General features: G+C 45.4%; 1 protein-coding gene across 1 annotated transcript; it reads right to left on the bottom strand.

Annotated features, from left to right (window-relative positions):
- Window positions 1-114: 114 nt before the first annotated feature.
- Window positions 115-9,650, bottom strand: ppp2r2aa (protein phosphatase 2, regulatory subunit B, alpha a). The gene is made up of 10 exons (XM_079751373.1): window positions 9,371-9,650; window positions 8,848-8,925; window positions 6,900-6,997; window positions 6,570-6,735; window positions 6,345-6,457; window positions 5,753-5,930; window positions 5,217-5,381; window positions 4,619-4,788; window positions 4,368-4,459; window positions 115-2,034 (listed from the first exon to the last, which is right to left on the bottom strand). Exons 1-10 carry the CDS (start codon window positions 9,375-9,377, stop codon window positions 1,755-1,757), a joined length of 1,347 nt encoding a protein of 448 aa, XP_079607499.1. The 5' UTR covers window positions 9,378-9,650; the 3' UTR covers window positions 115-1,754.
- Between the last annotated feature and the right edge of the window lie 5,689 nt (window positions 9,651-15,339).

The raw sequence follows: 15,339 nt of genomic DNA, 5'->3' as shown, positions 1-15,339 counted from the left end.
GCATAGTTTGACTGAATCATCCATTCAGTTGTGAGGATGTTGCAAAAACAAGCAAATTAGGCCCACTGGTTTTTGAGAGAAATCTGGTTCGATATATGGTAGATAAGAGGGACATTCCTGTTTAGGCCAAGAAAAGCCTATATTTTATTATTATTATTCCTTTTTCAGCAAGCATTTTTCTCCAATCCAGAAACAAAATGGCACACGAATCAAACTTTTTACGTTAAGATCCAAATTAATTTGAACTCAAAGGCATCCCAAATAGTTTCCACAAAATCTGAATTACAGTAAGCCAAATTCAAAAGAAATAATTTGGTGCGTATCACCACGGCTGTACGGACACAGTATGTTAATTTAGTTTGTGCATCCAATAGAACAAACAGACTCCCTTTTTATTTCATTACACATTGTTTAGGTGTCAACCAATCACCTGCAGGACGAACAATACTCCAATGTCACAAGTGATCATCTTGTAAAGCAAATGTCCTTCCACACACAAACATTTCCAGAACATACCGCCTTAAAACTACAGTGATTAGACCGTAAGCCTATTACCTTAATTTGTATACAAAAATAAACCGGCTATGGTGACTTTTCTCTGGTACAGTACAAAATCATAAACCTGCACAAAGAAAAAAAAACATCACGAAAGTAAACCACTTATTCGGCAACACCATGACAGGCTATGTAGAGATGTTGGCAACCTATCCCGCCACGCAAACACAGAAATAAGCCACTTTAAGACCTTCTACAGTGACCGTGTACAACAGACTTAGTCCTGAGGGTGTCATGGCTGTCCACCAAAGTGTGAGGGTAAACGCCACAAAGGGGTCCCCCTGGGAGTGCCTGCATGACCCCGGGAACCCGTGTACCACAGGGACCGTGCGTGTCAGACTTAGCCTCAAACGTTTTAAGAACAGCCATCAACCGGATGGCTAGTCATCCTTCTCCCAGGCCTCCACCCCGTCCTGCATTGTGGTGCCGTTGTTGATTGGTAGTGCGCTGTACATATCGGGGTAGTCGGGCTCCCTAACGTGGCCACTGGACTTAATGAATCAGGGACAATATGGAGTGTTGACCGATTATACTTTCCAGTGTTCTAGGCCCGAAACAAATAGAAGTGTGAGACGAATTTTTTTTTATCAAAGACACATGACGAAAGAAAAAGAAAAAAACAAACAAAAAAGCGCTAACGTTGCAAAATAAAATCTAAACTTGGTATCTACGACATACAAAAAATGTCATGATGGCACCAAATAAAAAGTAATATTGACCTAGCCAAATAACTGTACACAATCGTCATCATTCCCCTTTGGGTTGGGATGTAGTGGAAATTAACTGCGGTGGTGGGCAAGGGTCGTGGCGTGCTCCTAACAGGGGAATCGCCCTCAGGCCGGATCCCCAGAGTCTGGACCCAGCACCCAGGAGCTCTGCACATGCAGATATTGGTTGCGCTTTGGAAATGCACCTGTGCTGGCCCCAATGGAGGGTATTGCACGGCAGCAAGAAAGAGATTGCACCATTCACAGGGTGCACCGGGCTTATACATATGCAAATCCAAATTTTTTTAAAAAAGAAAAATCAGCTGGGGGGGCAGATCACAAGAGACCAGACCAGGGGATGCAGCCCGAGAAAGCCATCAAAGACGGATCACATTGTCTAGGTGAGTACATGATTGCTGGGGGTGGGATGTGATTGGGTGAGGGGGGGGGGGGGGCTAAGCAGAAACTGGGGTCTGGAGGGTTCATGGAACACTAGTTCAGTTTGTCCTGGAATATGTAGAGATTATTGGTGGTGGCCACAGCGATGATGTTGTCCAGGGGATGCCAGGCCGTGTGAAGGATCTTCTTGTTAAAGTCCAAACTATCTACACTGATCTCATCCTTCTTGCGCTTCCCACCTGTGCACACCTTGCGCGGCTTCAGCACGGAGCGCGGCTTGCTGTTCTCCCGGGACGCCTCCAGGGTCACGTCCTGCCGGTAGCCCCGGTCGAACATCCGGAAGAAGTTGTTGTAGGAGCCCGTCATCACAACACTGGGGGAGGAACAGGGAGAGAGCTGATAAGGGCTGTGGGGGGGGAGACAGGCGTATACAGAGGGGAGGCACCGGTGCACTTGGCTGGACGGGAACCATCTCCTGGGAGGGAAACCACCTAACTAGTGGCACGGGGCTCTGTCGCCAGTCGATAATGACAGGACTAGATTAGGAGGGTTCATGTGAGGCCCCCGACAAACAGCCATACGATGGTTATAAAGTCATAAATCATTCAATGATGGGGATTACAAATAAAATGTATTACAATGTTTTTCTTCCACAATTTATTACACAGTACTTTATTATTTTTATTTTAATATTTATTTCGTTGTGCCATTTGAAAGCAAATTCCATTCCTGTTAGGAGGGAGATCAGGATTTTCAACACCGATGCATCGCAATTTAACTAATCTAATTATAAATCTGCCTATTGCACAAAATATGAATTTGTGTTTAAACATTTTACAATGGGGTCCCGGTTCATCATTGATCGTGGAAGCAATGCACGTCCACACCCTTTCAAAAAGAAAGGTCCACTGTGGGGCAGTACAGATTTATTCAAATCATTGTCCTGATCGATGGCCACCACTAACAATCAAGTAACCGCCGTCGACCCAGAGGAATCTGCGTCAAACTCCTCTCTCCATTCCTCAACATAAGCGCTCTGTGCTCAAAGGCTTCCCTCCCCGTTCCAAAGCGGCAGAAGGAGGGGAGTATTTGGCTTGTTGATGATCTATACCGCTAGGGAATTGCCTCCTTGTTGCCTTACCTTCATAGTGCAATTAAAATTTGCAATTTGAAAATGTTCTGAAAAATGTGAGCAGGGAACGCATCCCAGAAAACTATCCTAAATAAAGCCTATTGAAGCCAATCTGATATAGTAAGCTAATTAAAAAGACTTTACCACGTGAACTGGGATGCCACCATTTTTCTGTTGGCATTTAAAGTAGTGGGAGGTCAAGTTATTCACGTTCACATTTGTGACCAATAAGATTCGATTCCTCTACATTTGTGACCAATCAGATTAGAATTCTTGAACCTTTCTGACCAATCAGATTAGACGTCTTGTACCTGGCCCAGAGACAGGCCCATTTTGGCGGCGTCTCTTTCCCTGGCTGAATTGGACCTGGCAGAGACCACTGCTGCAGTATCGTGCTTATCGACCGATAGCTTTTCCTTTCTACAGCGATCTTAATAACACAAAAAGCAAAACGACAATATGATATAGTACTGCTACGTGGACACCAGTGGCTTTCAGATCAGGTCCCATGGCATGCCACCAGGTGGGGTGTGATTAGCCGCTAGAAGCCGTTTTGGAAATCTGCCCATTTTGACATCACAGGTGGTCTTGTCCACCTAGATGTGTGACGGCTAGATGAGCAACGTTTGCCACAGTCACCTGGGTAGGCTTGCAGACTGATCTATCCAGCACACATCTAGGTGGACACGCCCACCTGTGATGTCATAAGGGGCCGATTTCCAAAACGGCTTGTACCGGCTAATCACACCACACCTGGTGGCATGTCATGGGACCTTAAGGCAGAGCTTCAATGTAGACTAAACGTTTTTTAGCTTCCTTAGTAAGAGATAGCCTACTTCCAATCATCACAAAGCGAAAAGGTTTGGCATTGTGCAACGTTTTGATGAAATTGCACTGCGGGACTAGCTCTGTTCACCCGACGAGTGAACAGCGAATTGCAATAGAATATTATGCACATAAATAAATCTGTCATTTGAAATGATTTAATCTCTCACACAGGCTCTATTGTGCGTGAAGGAATACAATAAAAAGGAAAATACAAAAAAAAGGCCAAAAGGTGTTAGATTTGGTGTGGTGTAGCCTCATGTCATTCATTCATTGCCGTGACAGTACTAAACTGTGTGCTTACAAGCATTTGATAACCTTTTAGATAAAGGTTACCGATTCGAGGAGCTATGAAATGAAGAATGACTTGTGTAAGATTCAATCTGTTTAGAAAAGGTCAACATATTTAATAATATGGACAATAAATACTTATTCTTCAGAGGCTTGCTTTTTAAAAAGGCCAACAACACCCACTAAAGACATGAATGCTTATAATATCAATGTCTCAGACTGGGCCATTTACCTTTTATATTCCATTCACAATGTTTTCTTTATGTCCGCAAACCTCCCTTGAGACTTCTACTTCTAACATAGTGTGCATAATGGAATACGTATTTCATTCCAGCCACCAACCGAAACTAAACATGGGCGATATAAATTCCTGTGCAGGCCTCGGCTAGACAACGGCACTGAAAATACGGGTGTGTGTTGATGATCATCTACACACAATAACACACACAGCGGCTCACCTGTCATTCCCGTTCCAGCAGCACTCAAACTTGTCAAAGATGCAGTCGTTCTCATAGAGGGAGCACAGCTTACTCCTGAGATATTCATGCACCTGATGGAGCAAAATGGCAGCAAAGTCAACAGCTTTACAGCGGAGCCTCATCCATTATTTGGTGAAAAACAGTCTCATACCCTGCATAGGGCCCATGGAAGGATTTAGATATTGTTATGTACAGAAAGAAGAGCCTTGTTATCAGACATGGATGCAAACCTGATACGTCTCCACTGGCCTGGTCTCCATGTTGAGGTCCCATATTTTTACGGACAGGTAGTCACGGGTCATCATGTAGCGCCCGCTGTGGCTGAACTTGACGTCGGAGATCGACGAGATGATCTCGGAGAAGAAGGAGCGGTTGTTTGGATCCTCTGGCTCTTCGAACACTGAAAAGAAGAAGGAAACGTTAATTTAGTCACTTAGAATACGATGGACAAAGACGTTCAGATATGTTCTGCTTTTTTGTTTGTTTTTATCAATTAAGATTAAATTCATCTGTGGTACATGACCATGAGTTAAAGGACACACAGATTTCTCACCAAGGCAAAGCGTACGGCCTGGCACTTAATGTACGCACTTATTATACGTTTTATGTCCTGGCACTTAAAAACAGTGCTATCCTAGCTGTCTTTGTTAAACACAGGAAATGGCTTAACCTAACAATTGTTAGTGCATGGCACTTTGTTCTATGAACATCCTTACTGTACCGACAGCGCTATATTGTTTATCTTTCTTCCGACAAATGTTCTAATTGTAAGTTGCTTTGGATAAAAGCAAAATGCCCTCAATGTCAATGTGCAGCAGAAACACCTACTCTTAGAGTGCTGGTCGCAGAGGGCTGAGGCCCTCATGTCACACAGCCTGATGGTGCCCTTGCTGCTGCTGTAGACGAAGGTGTTGCACTGGTTGGGGTGGAACTCCGCAGCCGTGATCACCTCCGTCAGCTCCTCCATGTTGGTGGGCTTTATGTCAACGATGTCTGAAGGGGTTCGGGTGAAGGACTCCAAAATGGTAGCCGGACTGCATTCATACAGCGCTTTTCTAACCATTGACCACTCAAAAGCTTTAAAAAACTTGCGTTACATGCACACATTCACACACCGACGGCGGTGTCAACGATGCGAGGCGACAGCCAGCTCGTCGGGAGCAGTCAGGGTGAGGTTTCTTGCTCAGGGACGACTCGACACTCTAATCGAACAAGCAACCTTCTGGTTACCAGCCAACCCGCTCTTCTTCCTGAGCCACATGCCGCACAAAACACTTCATTTCACAGTGTGTCTCGCCAAAAGGACTAAGCTTCCAGAAGCAGAGGTGAGAGATTAAACCCAATTGATCGCAAAAAGAGGATACTGAAGCTGCGGTCGGTGATCTCCAGATTCCACAGGTTAATCCTGAGGTCGTCCGCAGACAGGTATGTCTCACAGTCGCTGTTCACAGAGATGGAGTTGATGTGGTACGTGTGAGCATTGGCAAACACGCGCCGGGGGCTGGCTTCAACCATCAGGTCCATGGGACGGAACACTGGCACCTGGAGGGCAGCGGGACGTTGACACAGTAATTAACAGTCGTAAAGAATTAAAAACAGACCACGAGGTGTGCATGGGTTGAGGAAGCAACGCAAACATCACGACCGGTTAGATTATAGGGCTGTTGGTAGAGGAAACCAACAGGATACACACACAACCGCATTACTGGCAGGCAGGGGAGTGTGTTTCAAATGAACAATGCATGGATTTAGGGGCAGGATCGTGGAGTGGGAAGACTGCGCAGCTTACAGCTAAAAGACCGTCCCGTGTAACCATCCTTACGTGCTCCTTAATGACATGCGGCTCAATTCACCGTAAGCTGTCTGGACTAAACTGTCGGCTAAATAGTAAAATGGTAAACAGTGCGAGTGAGAACTGCGCCCTAACGAGTACATCATCCCCGTGTCAACACACACCCGTAGTGTAGTGACGGTGTTGGGGTCTCGGTAGCGGCCATCCTCCTCCTTCAGGTTGTAGCCCTCCGGACGCTTGTCCCGCTCGCTGATTTTCCAAAGCTTTATGGTTTTGTCTGCAAGACAAAAGATCCGACGAGATTAGGTTCCAAAGAAGAGGTAAGATATAGATATAGAAAAAAAAGGCAGATTTGTAGATCTTGCACAATAGGAGGCTGCTCAACCAACCGTTTGTGGACAAAAGAAACTGGGCAGCATTCTTCTGGGGCAGCCATCGGATCTTGTTGATCTTCTCCTCGATCTCCAGACTCTTCAGGTAGTCGAACTCGGGTTCGTGGCTCTGGAAGGTGCTGTACACGTTGTACTCCCCGCGGCACTGGGGCTGGTTCTTACTCTACAGACAACAGTGACGTGACAGAGTGACAGAGAGACAGAGAGCCGTCGTGAACACAAAAAATTTGGGAGGCAATGGCGGGTGGGGACGAACAGCGCTGTTGTTCGGAGGAGACGGCGATGATGTGACGAGCTGTGGCGGCGGTGAGTCACACACCGGCTTACCTCTGGCTCCTGCTGGAAGATGACGACGCGGCCTCCCTTGTCCCCGGTAGCCAGCAGCTCCCCCGAGTGGTTGAATTCAACAGTTGATATGATGTCAGCTGTCATGGACAGACAGTAGAGAATTGTGTTGACTCTACTGCTACATATTGTGCTTTAAATATGGTACAGTGTGATTATTGTACGCAGAACATCACAGAGCGTGTTCATCTTCAAGGGTTCAAGGGTATGACATCCTCACTGTACCGACAGCGATATATTGTCGTTCCCCTTTCTTCTGACAAATGTAATTATTGTCTCTGTGGATCAAAGCGTCTGCTAATAAATGCCCTGAATGTGAATGTATGATGCAATGGATGCTGTTGTGCCCCACTCATCCAAACAACACTCAACAGTCAAGACGGGAAAGACATTTGCACAGATCACGAGCACAAAAGCCAGAGTTATTAAAAGGTTTTCCAGTTTTGTATCCGATGCACTTATCCTTGAGGGGGATCTTAACACTGATCCCGTGGACCCACTCCAGGGCTTTTGTGCTCTTGTGGTCTGTGCAACCTGGAGTGTCTAGAACCCTTTGGTTGTTCGATGGTGGCTCAAATACAAGGTCATGCCTGTGAGCGCAATAGTTTGCTGTGAAAGTCAATGCTTTGTAATCGTTTATCAAGTCAAAAGGAAAATCTTTTTAGAAATACCTGCCAGGTGAGAATTGATGGAGTAGTTAAGTTTCAGATATTTTGAAATGAACGTTTGCTTTACAAGTGCAATTTACAACACAAGGACATCATTAAAATGATAATCTCTGTTTTTCAATCCCACAGAACAATAGATCCTTTATCAAATGCCTGCATGCCTGCAATAAGCCAATACTAATTGTTTGGCTAACAAACATAGCCTACTACAACTTGACTCCATACATTTACTTTTTAGAATCCAAAGAAATGGTTACACAACTGTGGTGCCGAGTTGTGCAACCGGGCCTATTAAATGTCTTGTTTGGGGAAAACTTTAGCAGAGACGACATCCTTAGGGTCATCCTTAGGTAAAGCTTACTGTAAACAGCCACATAGCTACAATGGCAAGTCCACCAATTACTGACAATATAATTGCATGGGACCGGTTTTTCAGCATGAGATATCTGCTGCCAACCCTTTTTACTAAAATAAATCTTATATGCTCAGGAACAACATACTAAGTGTAACCAATATAGAAATACCCTATATTGAATAGATCCTCGGAGGAAAACATGAATATTATAAAATACAATTTCGCAAATGTCAGTGGGCAATTATAATTAATATTGGGTAACTTAAAGGGAGTTTGAATGAAGTGAGTGAATATATATAAGGATGGGACTAAACAAAGGATGGAGATGGGAAGTATGTGTATTGATCTTACAGGGTGCATCTACAATAGTGTGAGTACTTGTGGAAGCTCCAATTGGGTCATCTGACTTGAAACTCAGACTCAGTGACCCTGATTTTCTCTGAGCGCATCTATGTTTTAGCAGAAATATTGCATCCATTTAAATTAACATGCAATCCATCAAAAATAATCGAAACATCCAGATGTGCATTAGGGAGCGTGGTTTGAACGCGCTCGTGTTGTGCCTTTCAATATTTAAAGTGAGAAGAAACACTTTTGATATTGGCATAATGCCAAACTGTTAAATCTCACTGACGGTAGCGGTGCTAAATAGTGGCAGGCAATTCTGTGACATGCCAAACCACACGCCATGTCCCGTCAAAATCCATTGATTGAATTTGGGCTTTGAGTCAACGACTAGACATCCATGGGACTAGACGTCAGGCCCTATACTGCAAAACTGTGTTCAGTGAAATAGGCAGGGATTCCGGAAAGATTCTCTCCATTCGTACGTAGCAGCACAATGCCATACATCCATGGTAAGCATTCAGGTCCCCATGCTAACCCATGACGCCCCACAGGCACTTACCCTCCGCGACATCGTCGTCAATCGCTCCCTTGACTTGAGAGAAGCACCACTGGACATCGTTGCACCCACCACCGGCTCCTGCAACACACACACCAAACAGGAAAAGACATTGAACGATTCATCGATTCATCCTCCAACCAAGGGTGGCTCCAGTCATCCAGTCACAATCCTCACGCTTCCTAAGCAGGGCCACACAGGCACTCCCAAAGCTCTCCAAAACGCCCCACAATAAAACAACCCTGTTGGCATCTGTAGCCAACAAAGAATGCATTAAAACAGCAGAGACAGATGAGCTGCTAACGCTGAATCAGTAGCAGTGTTAAAAAAACCATCAACACAACCAACACAAAAACCATCGTTAGCCTAGCTCGCCGGGCTAGCCTCGCCAGCTAGCAGCTCATCGATAGCATCCACAGCACACGCTCCTACATATGTTCACGTTCACAGAGACACAGCCACGGAGTCGTGGAGTAAAGAAACACTGTGTTCAAATACAGGTCCACGGTGAGCTGGGAGCGTTTACCTGCCATGGCGAGGGACTCAGAGCGGGGGTGCGGTGGTTGTCGGGCCCGGGGTCGGAGCGGTGCGGACTCGGGTCGGCCGGTTCTGACCGAGGAGGAGCGGCGGCGGCGGCGGTGGGGAGGAATCACGAAGATAAACGAACGACTTTCCCACACATGACAGGCTTTGGATGGCGTTTTGTTTTTAAGTTTTGTCACCAGTGCAGAGTTGACTGTTGAAATCCGCACGGCTCGGCTCGGACTTTGAACTTACTTAGGGGTTATTTCCCCGCCTCTGCCTCTCCCTGCGTACACTTTCAAAATGGCGGGACGCGGGCGCTCAGCGGGCGTCAGAGCGGCCAGCGTAGGCGTGCACTGTCGGTCCATAACCAATTAGATCCGTACGAACCGCCAGCGCCAAGGTTCGAATCTCATCAGCACCCTAACTTCTGTTTAATTAATTGTTCTCTTTTTCTGGCAAGCACTTGTAGATAATCTAGAGAAATCAAAACCTAGCTCTGCACACTTGTTCATTGTGACAAATCAGTTGAACCGATCATCATAGTCATCATGTTCACTGTACCTGTAGTAGCCTAGAAGAGGGAGTTAACAGCCTATTTGCGTTTATCAACACAAAGTCCTCATATTACCTCCATAAACTTCATTCATCTACCAATAATTATTGCTATCTATGATATATTTTAATCATTTATCTCAGCAGCAGTTGGCGCTACAAGTCAATGTTTACTTGCATCAAAGTTAAAACTTTCTCAGAAGAGTGACAGCCTACTTTTACTTATCGAACAGGGAATCAACCTCAAATATTTAATCAACTTAATCTCCAAAACATGGATGCATTAAAGAATGCACACCCCCTTATCATTATCCCCCTCATCTGTGACCTGCCATGCACTACACTATGTTACAGTTGGATTAAAAAGTGGAACCCTGTTATGTAATCCTCTCAATATGTTATTTTGGTAAAAGGACTAAGCATGCTCGTCCTCATTGGGCTATATGAGGCATGTCCTAGAGAGAGTTAAGCTTATTGGACACATACATAGAACGCAGCTTTGAGGAGAGAAGTTGCATCTTTCGTTTGAATGCATTAACTGAGCTGATCATATTAATCACTGTTTTGTCTTTTCCCTGCAGCTCTAGATTAAGGTCATTCCATAGGTTTGTCAGATCAGATAAAAATGCCAAGTCTAACAGCCACTGACCGTCATTTAGTTGCTTGTATTCTGCATGTCCAGCTACACGGAAAAACTCCTTAATCTCCGGACAGAGCTCTCGAAATCTTTGCAGGAATTTCCCTCGACTAAGCCATCTCACGTCAGTGTGTAGCAACAACTCAGAGTGGTCGCAGTCAGCCTGCTCCAGATGTGCACGGAATAGCCGTCTTTGAAGAGATCTGGCGCGAATAGAACAGGCGATCTTCATTGCCACATCCATGATCTCTTTCATGTTGAGCATTTTAGCGCATAACGCTTGTTGGTGTATTATGCAGTGGTAATTCAGGAAGTCCGGGAAAGCATCGTCCTCCCTGCACTTGGCAATAACTCCATTCACGCGGCCAACCATTGCGGGTGCTCCATCCGTGGTGATGGACACCAACTTGTGCACTGGGAGCTGGGTTTTCGTGATAAAGTTATTGAAAGACTGAAATATATCCTCTCCTCGCGTGTGTTCTTTCATGGGCAGTAGTGTTAACAGCTCCTCTTTTGCAGTCATGTCAGTAAACACCATCCGAATAAAAATGCACAACTGGGCTGTGTCACTCACGTCCGTAGATTCGTCCAACTGCAGTGAGAAGCACTCGCAATCTGCGACGTCCTTCCAAAGTTGCTGCGTCAAATCCTCGGCCATGGCTTCACTGCGCCGTGTAACTGTACTTCTTGACAGCTGGAGAGCTTTGATCGAAGATAATATTTCTGCCTTGTTTTAAAAGTCTCGGAAAAATGAGTCAGCTGCTTCAACGAATGCCTCTTTTACCATCTCTCCGTCTTGGAAGGACTTCTTGTTCTTAACGATTAAGTGGCTCACCCGGAACGATGGCGGCTTTGGCTTTTGAAGTTAGCTGTGAGAAAAGTGACTGCTGTACGGACAACTGGCATTTTAGCTCCTTCACCTTTCTCATCCTCAGCTCGCTTTTCGGCGGGAAGTTGGTGTCATAGTTTTTATGAGCAGTCCGAAAATGCCGCTCCACATTTCCCTTCTTCGGTATTGCAATGGTAGACTGGCAGATGAGGCAAACGCACTTCGAAAATGACATAGTGGAAAAAAAACACCTCCTCCCATTCCGTATGAAAGTGATACGTTTTTGGCTTCTTACTCGGTCCAGCTCCCCCACTCATTTTTATACCCTTTCTTAAGATTAAGCGAAAAAACGAGGGCTAAAAATTGGAGTCTAACTAGGCAACTCGCAAGCTTTATAAATTTTTTCCGCACTTAGTGCCGTTGCTTGCGCATGCGCAAATTTCATGATGATAGGCTGACGTCTATTTTTTAATGATGACTTTTGTTTTCCTTCAATGCCATGCGATCTACCCACGCTACCTTTGCGATCGACCGGTCGATCGCGATCGGGCACCCCTGCTCTACACACTAACCTTTGACTTAAACCTGCCATTGCACATATGTGCAATGATGTGAATTTGCCACAAGATGGCAATATTAACCTACGGTAAAAAAAAAAAACAACAGGCGATAGGAGCAGTCTTCTGAACCTACACACATACACGCACAGGAACACACACACACACACACACACACACACACACACACACACACACACACACACGCGTGGGTTCAAGCCATGAATGTGTGTGTATGTGTGTTCTACAAAAAGTAGCATAATGGTGTTTGCTTTATCATGTCAGACTCATGCCTAGCCTGGGGATAGGCATTGCCTTGGTTGAGCACGTGTCATGTTTCTACATAGGAAGAGAAAACACTACACATCTGATAACCAGTTCATGTTTTGGGCTAACATGAACATTTATTAAATAGAATGTTGTGCCAGACAGAAAGAAAGTCACCTTCTTTCCGCCCCCCAGCCAAATGTGTGCTACCACACAATATACCATTATTAATAACCAGGTGGAGCGTTTTTTCCCCAAAAGTAATTTTCATAAAGGTCATTCGCCTACCCCCCAATACCTCAGAATTAGCTTAACCTCCATTTCATAAACCTAGCAATACCTTATGCTTGTCTTATGCTGAAATTGCCTTGTTACCAATGGTGAAACATCGTCTAATTCTCGCGGTGCTGTTCCGGTCTTCACTTTGAATCAGGCCTAAGCGTTGAGCCCAGATAAACACGTTGTGCCTGTTTGACATATGACAGGGCCTTGTGTACGCTCACCCCGAGCATGCTTGCGCTGCACTCACTCTGCCCTAAATGGATTAAGTTGTCAGTTGGACAGCCCATCTGAGCTTTTTAATATCCAGCCTGGGGTATATATATCAAGCAATCATCTGCCAAATGGCGTCAAAGGGAATTACTTCAGTTTTATTGCAACTTTCTCTATGGCCTTTGTTTGTCTGGCCCGGCCTCCATTGAAGGGGTTCCTGCTTCTTGGTTTCTATGAATGATCATAGAAATAAAACAAATATATCCTAGGTCTAGTAATGACAATGAATAATGTGCTTTTCCTTCGATTTGCTGATTCATTTCACCGATCAGCAGTTAAACCACAGTTGCTGTTTGCACAGCAAAATGAAAGCTTGCGTCTTTACCACGGAGTGCAGTGGATGATCGACACATGTAAAACGTTCTGGCATGAACTGCTCTCCAACGGTTTCGAAATCGTTTGTTTTTTGAAGGGAAAAACATGCATACATTGACATTTCCAAACCACGTTTGTTTGTTGACGTGTTGGTTGGCTGAACGCCCCCACATGCAGCAGTTGCCCAGGCATACATTTCACTTATTTTGACACCTCTAAAGAGGTGTGGGGCCGGAGTCTGCCCCAGGGCACCTCTTCCCGACACTAGGTGGCAGTATAACTGGGACTGTGCCGTTTAACAAGTATCTGTATCCCCCGTCATAAATCTTAAAATAGTAGGACGGATTTGAATGTTGACTTTCATCGAACACATGATCCTGTTCCCAGCTACCCTCTCTCCTCCCACAGTTGGTTCTTTCGGAATTGTGTAGGGGGAAGATGGCATAGTCATGCATTTGCAGTCTGTTTCTTTGTCTTGTAATGGTGCACGGAATGACTAAGAAAGCCCTCTGAGCACTAGCACTGTGGTTTATTCAAATACCTATATTTAAAAACTATGTAGGCCTACTACCGTGGTTTCCGTGACTGCCCTGTCCATGGTTCAATTCGCTGTGGGCCATGGCAGTGTTACAGTAGAGCTACTGGAGCACAAGCTCTTTCATTGCATCAAGCCCACACTGAAATCCACTGGGTCGGTGACTAATATCTCGTGTTGTATATTATTGGAGCACATCGCCTTTTACTCGCACGATCTGGCATGCCATTTACCGCTGGTACAAAATGTTACCATGCTTTGCCAAGGAATGACAAGCCTTCACTCTCTTGACATGTAACCTATTGTAATTCGCCAACGCATTCAATATCATTTACACATCGTTGGCTTTAGGGATGACACAAAGGATTCTTTAACTTTATTTCATTCCTATTAAAGTATTTCATGAGGTGATTACGCCCCCTGACATCCTGGGATTTACACGGCTGGTTTCACGCTGATGACAGCTGTTACACGGAACTGGTAAAACGGTCATAGATATAGACGCAACTAATCGAAATAAACAAACAGAAAGAAGCAGAGCTGTCGCCACAAGGACCCGGAACTTGACCGTGACACAGCTAAGACAGCACGTATAACCGCCACCTACTTCTACGTGCACCGTGCACATAGAAGTCACAGTTCGCACTGCGCGTGTCCTTTGAGCGCAGCGGTTGATCATATGCACGCTACCAATAGGAAGCAAGGGCGTTATTACCGTCACCGTGATGCAAATTTGGCGTCTTCAGACGACCAGAGTCGAGACGCAGACGACAGAGCACCGTGAAGACGGCAGAATGCAGTGATGATCAACCACGGGGCTCAGTTATACTGATCTACTTTGAGTTGTTTCATTATGCGTTTGCATTGGGCCCGCCTCAAGGACTCTTTGAACCGCTCACTCCCACTGAGCTGCGTTATTTGTTCCCCGCTTCACAACAACGGTTTATATACATTTCGTAATAATTTATCATATTTAAGTGGTGTCAAGACCTGGGCTAGCTGCAAAGGCTACGTAGCTCTTTATGATAATGACACTGCTCCGAAGCTGATTAGCATCTCCTGTCTCACAGGTGAACGTTTAGTGCACGCGGACGTGCACGCACACACACACACACACACGCACATGCACACAGAACACAAGGGATGCTCACTACTGCAGCCATGGCAACCCAGGCATCGGAGGAAACTCTATCAGGAATGTTGACGCCGGTCACTATGCCATGAAACGGTGAGCATCTCTGCTTCTGTTCCATTTTGGAACAGAAGCAGCAAAAGTAAAGGTGTGTAGTCACCGAAACATTGCCACACAAATTCTATTCAATTTGAATATTTTACGTGACCAAGGTCGTACTCCACCACCTCTCATTTCAACGCCTTCTCCTTCATTTCAATCTCCTTTCGCCATTTCAGCCCTTTATGAGTATAGCTGTTACACAACACCCCTTGAATACAGATGCATGTCTTTAAGGAGCCGCGGGGCTGTTGCAGGGGCCTAGAAGGAGGAGTAAACATCTCACTCAACGAGGCCTACAGGGAGTCTGTGGACATCGGGGGACTCTGGAGATCTAAGCAGAGCGGCTTCTGCGGTGAAGACCGGCATGTCCTGCTTCATATGGTGCGTTGTATGGTGCTGTGCAACGGTCCCTGGGACTACCATTAAAATCAACCCCAGCCATTCAAAGTGATTCTTAATTCTGCTGATGAATAAATTGCAGGGGTCTGCTCT

The sequence above is a fragment of the Pollachius pollachius genome (assembly GCF_949987615.1).
Source record: "Pollachius pollachius genome assembly, chromosome: 1".
Lineage (NCBI taxonomy): Eukaryota > Metazoa > Chordata > Actinopteri > Gadiformes > Gadidae > Pollachius > Pollachius pollachius.
This window is presented reverse-complemented; position numbering and strand designations above follow the sequence as displayed.

Coding starts and splice junctions, on each gene's coding strand:
- ppp2r2aa (XM_079751373.1), bottom strand. Junction 6,458..6,569: donor GTTTCTTTTGTCCACAAACG/GTTGGTTGAGCA, acceptor TTTGTCTTGCAG/ACAAAACCATAAAGCTTTGG. Junction 4,789..5,216: donor CTGCGACCAGCACTCTAAGA/GTAGGTGTTTCT, acceptor TCTTCTTTTCAG/TGTTCGAAGAGCCAGAGGAT.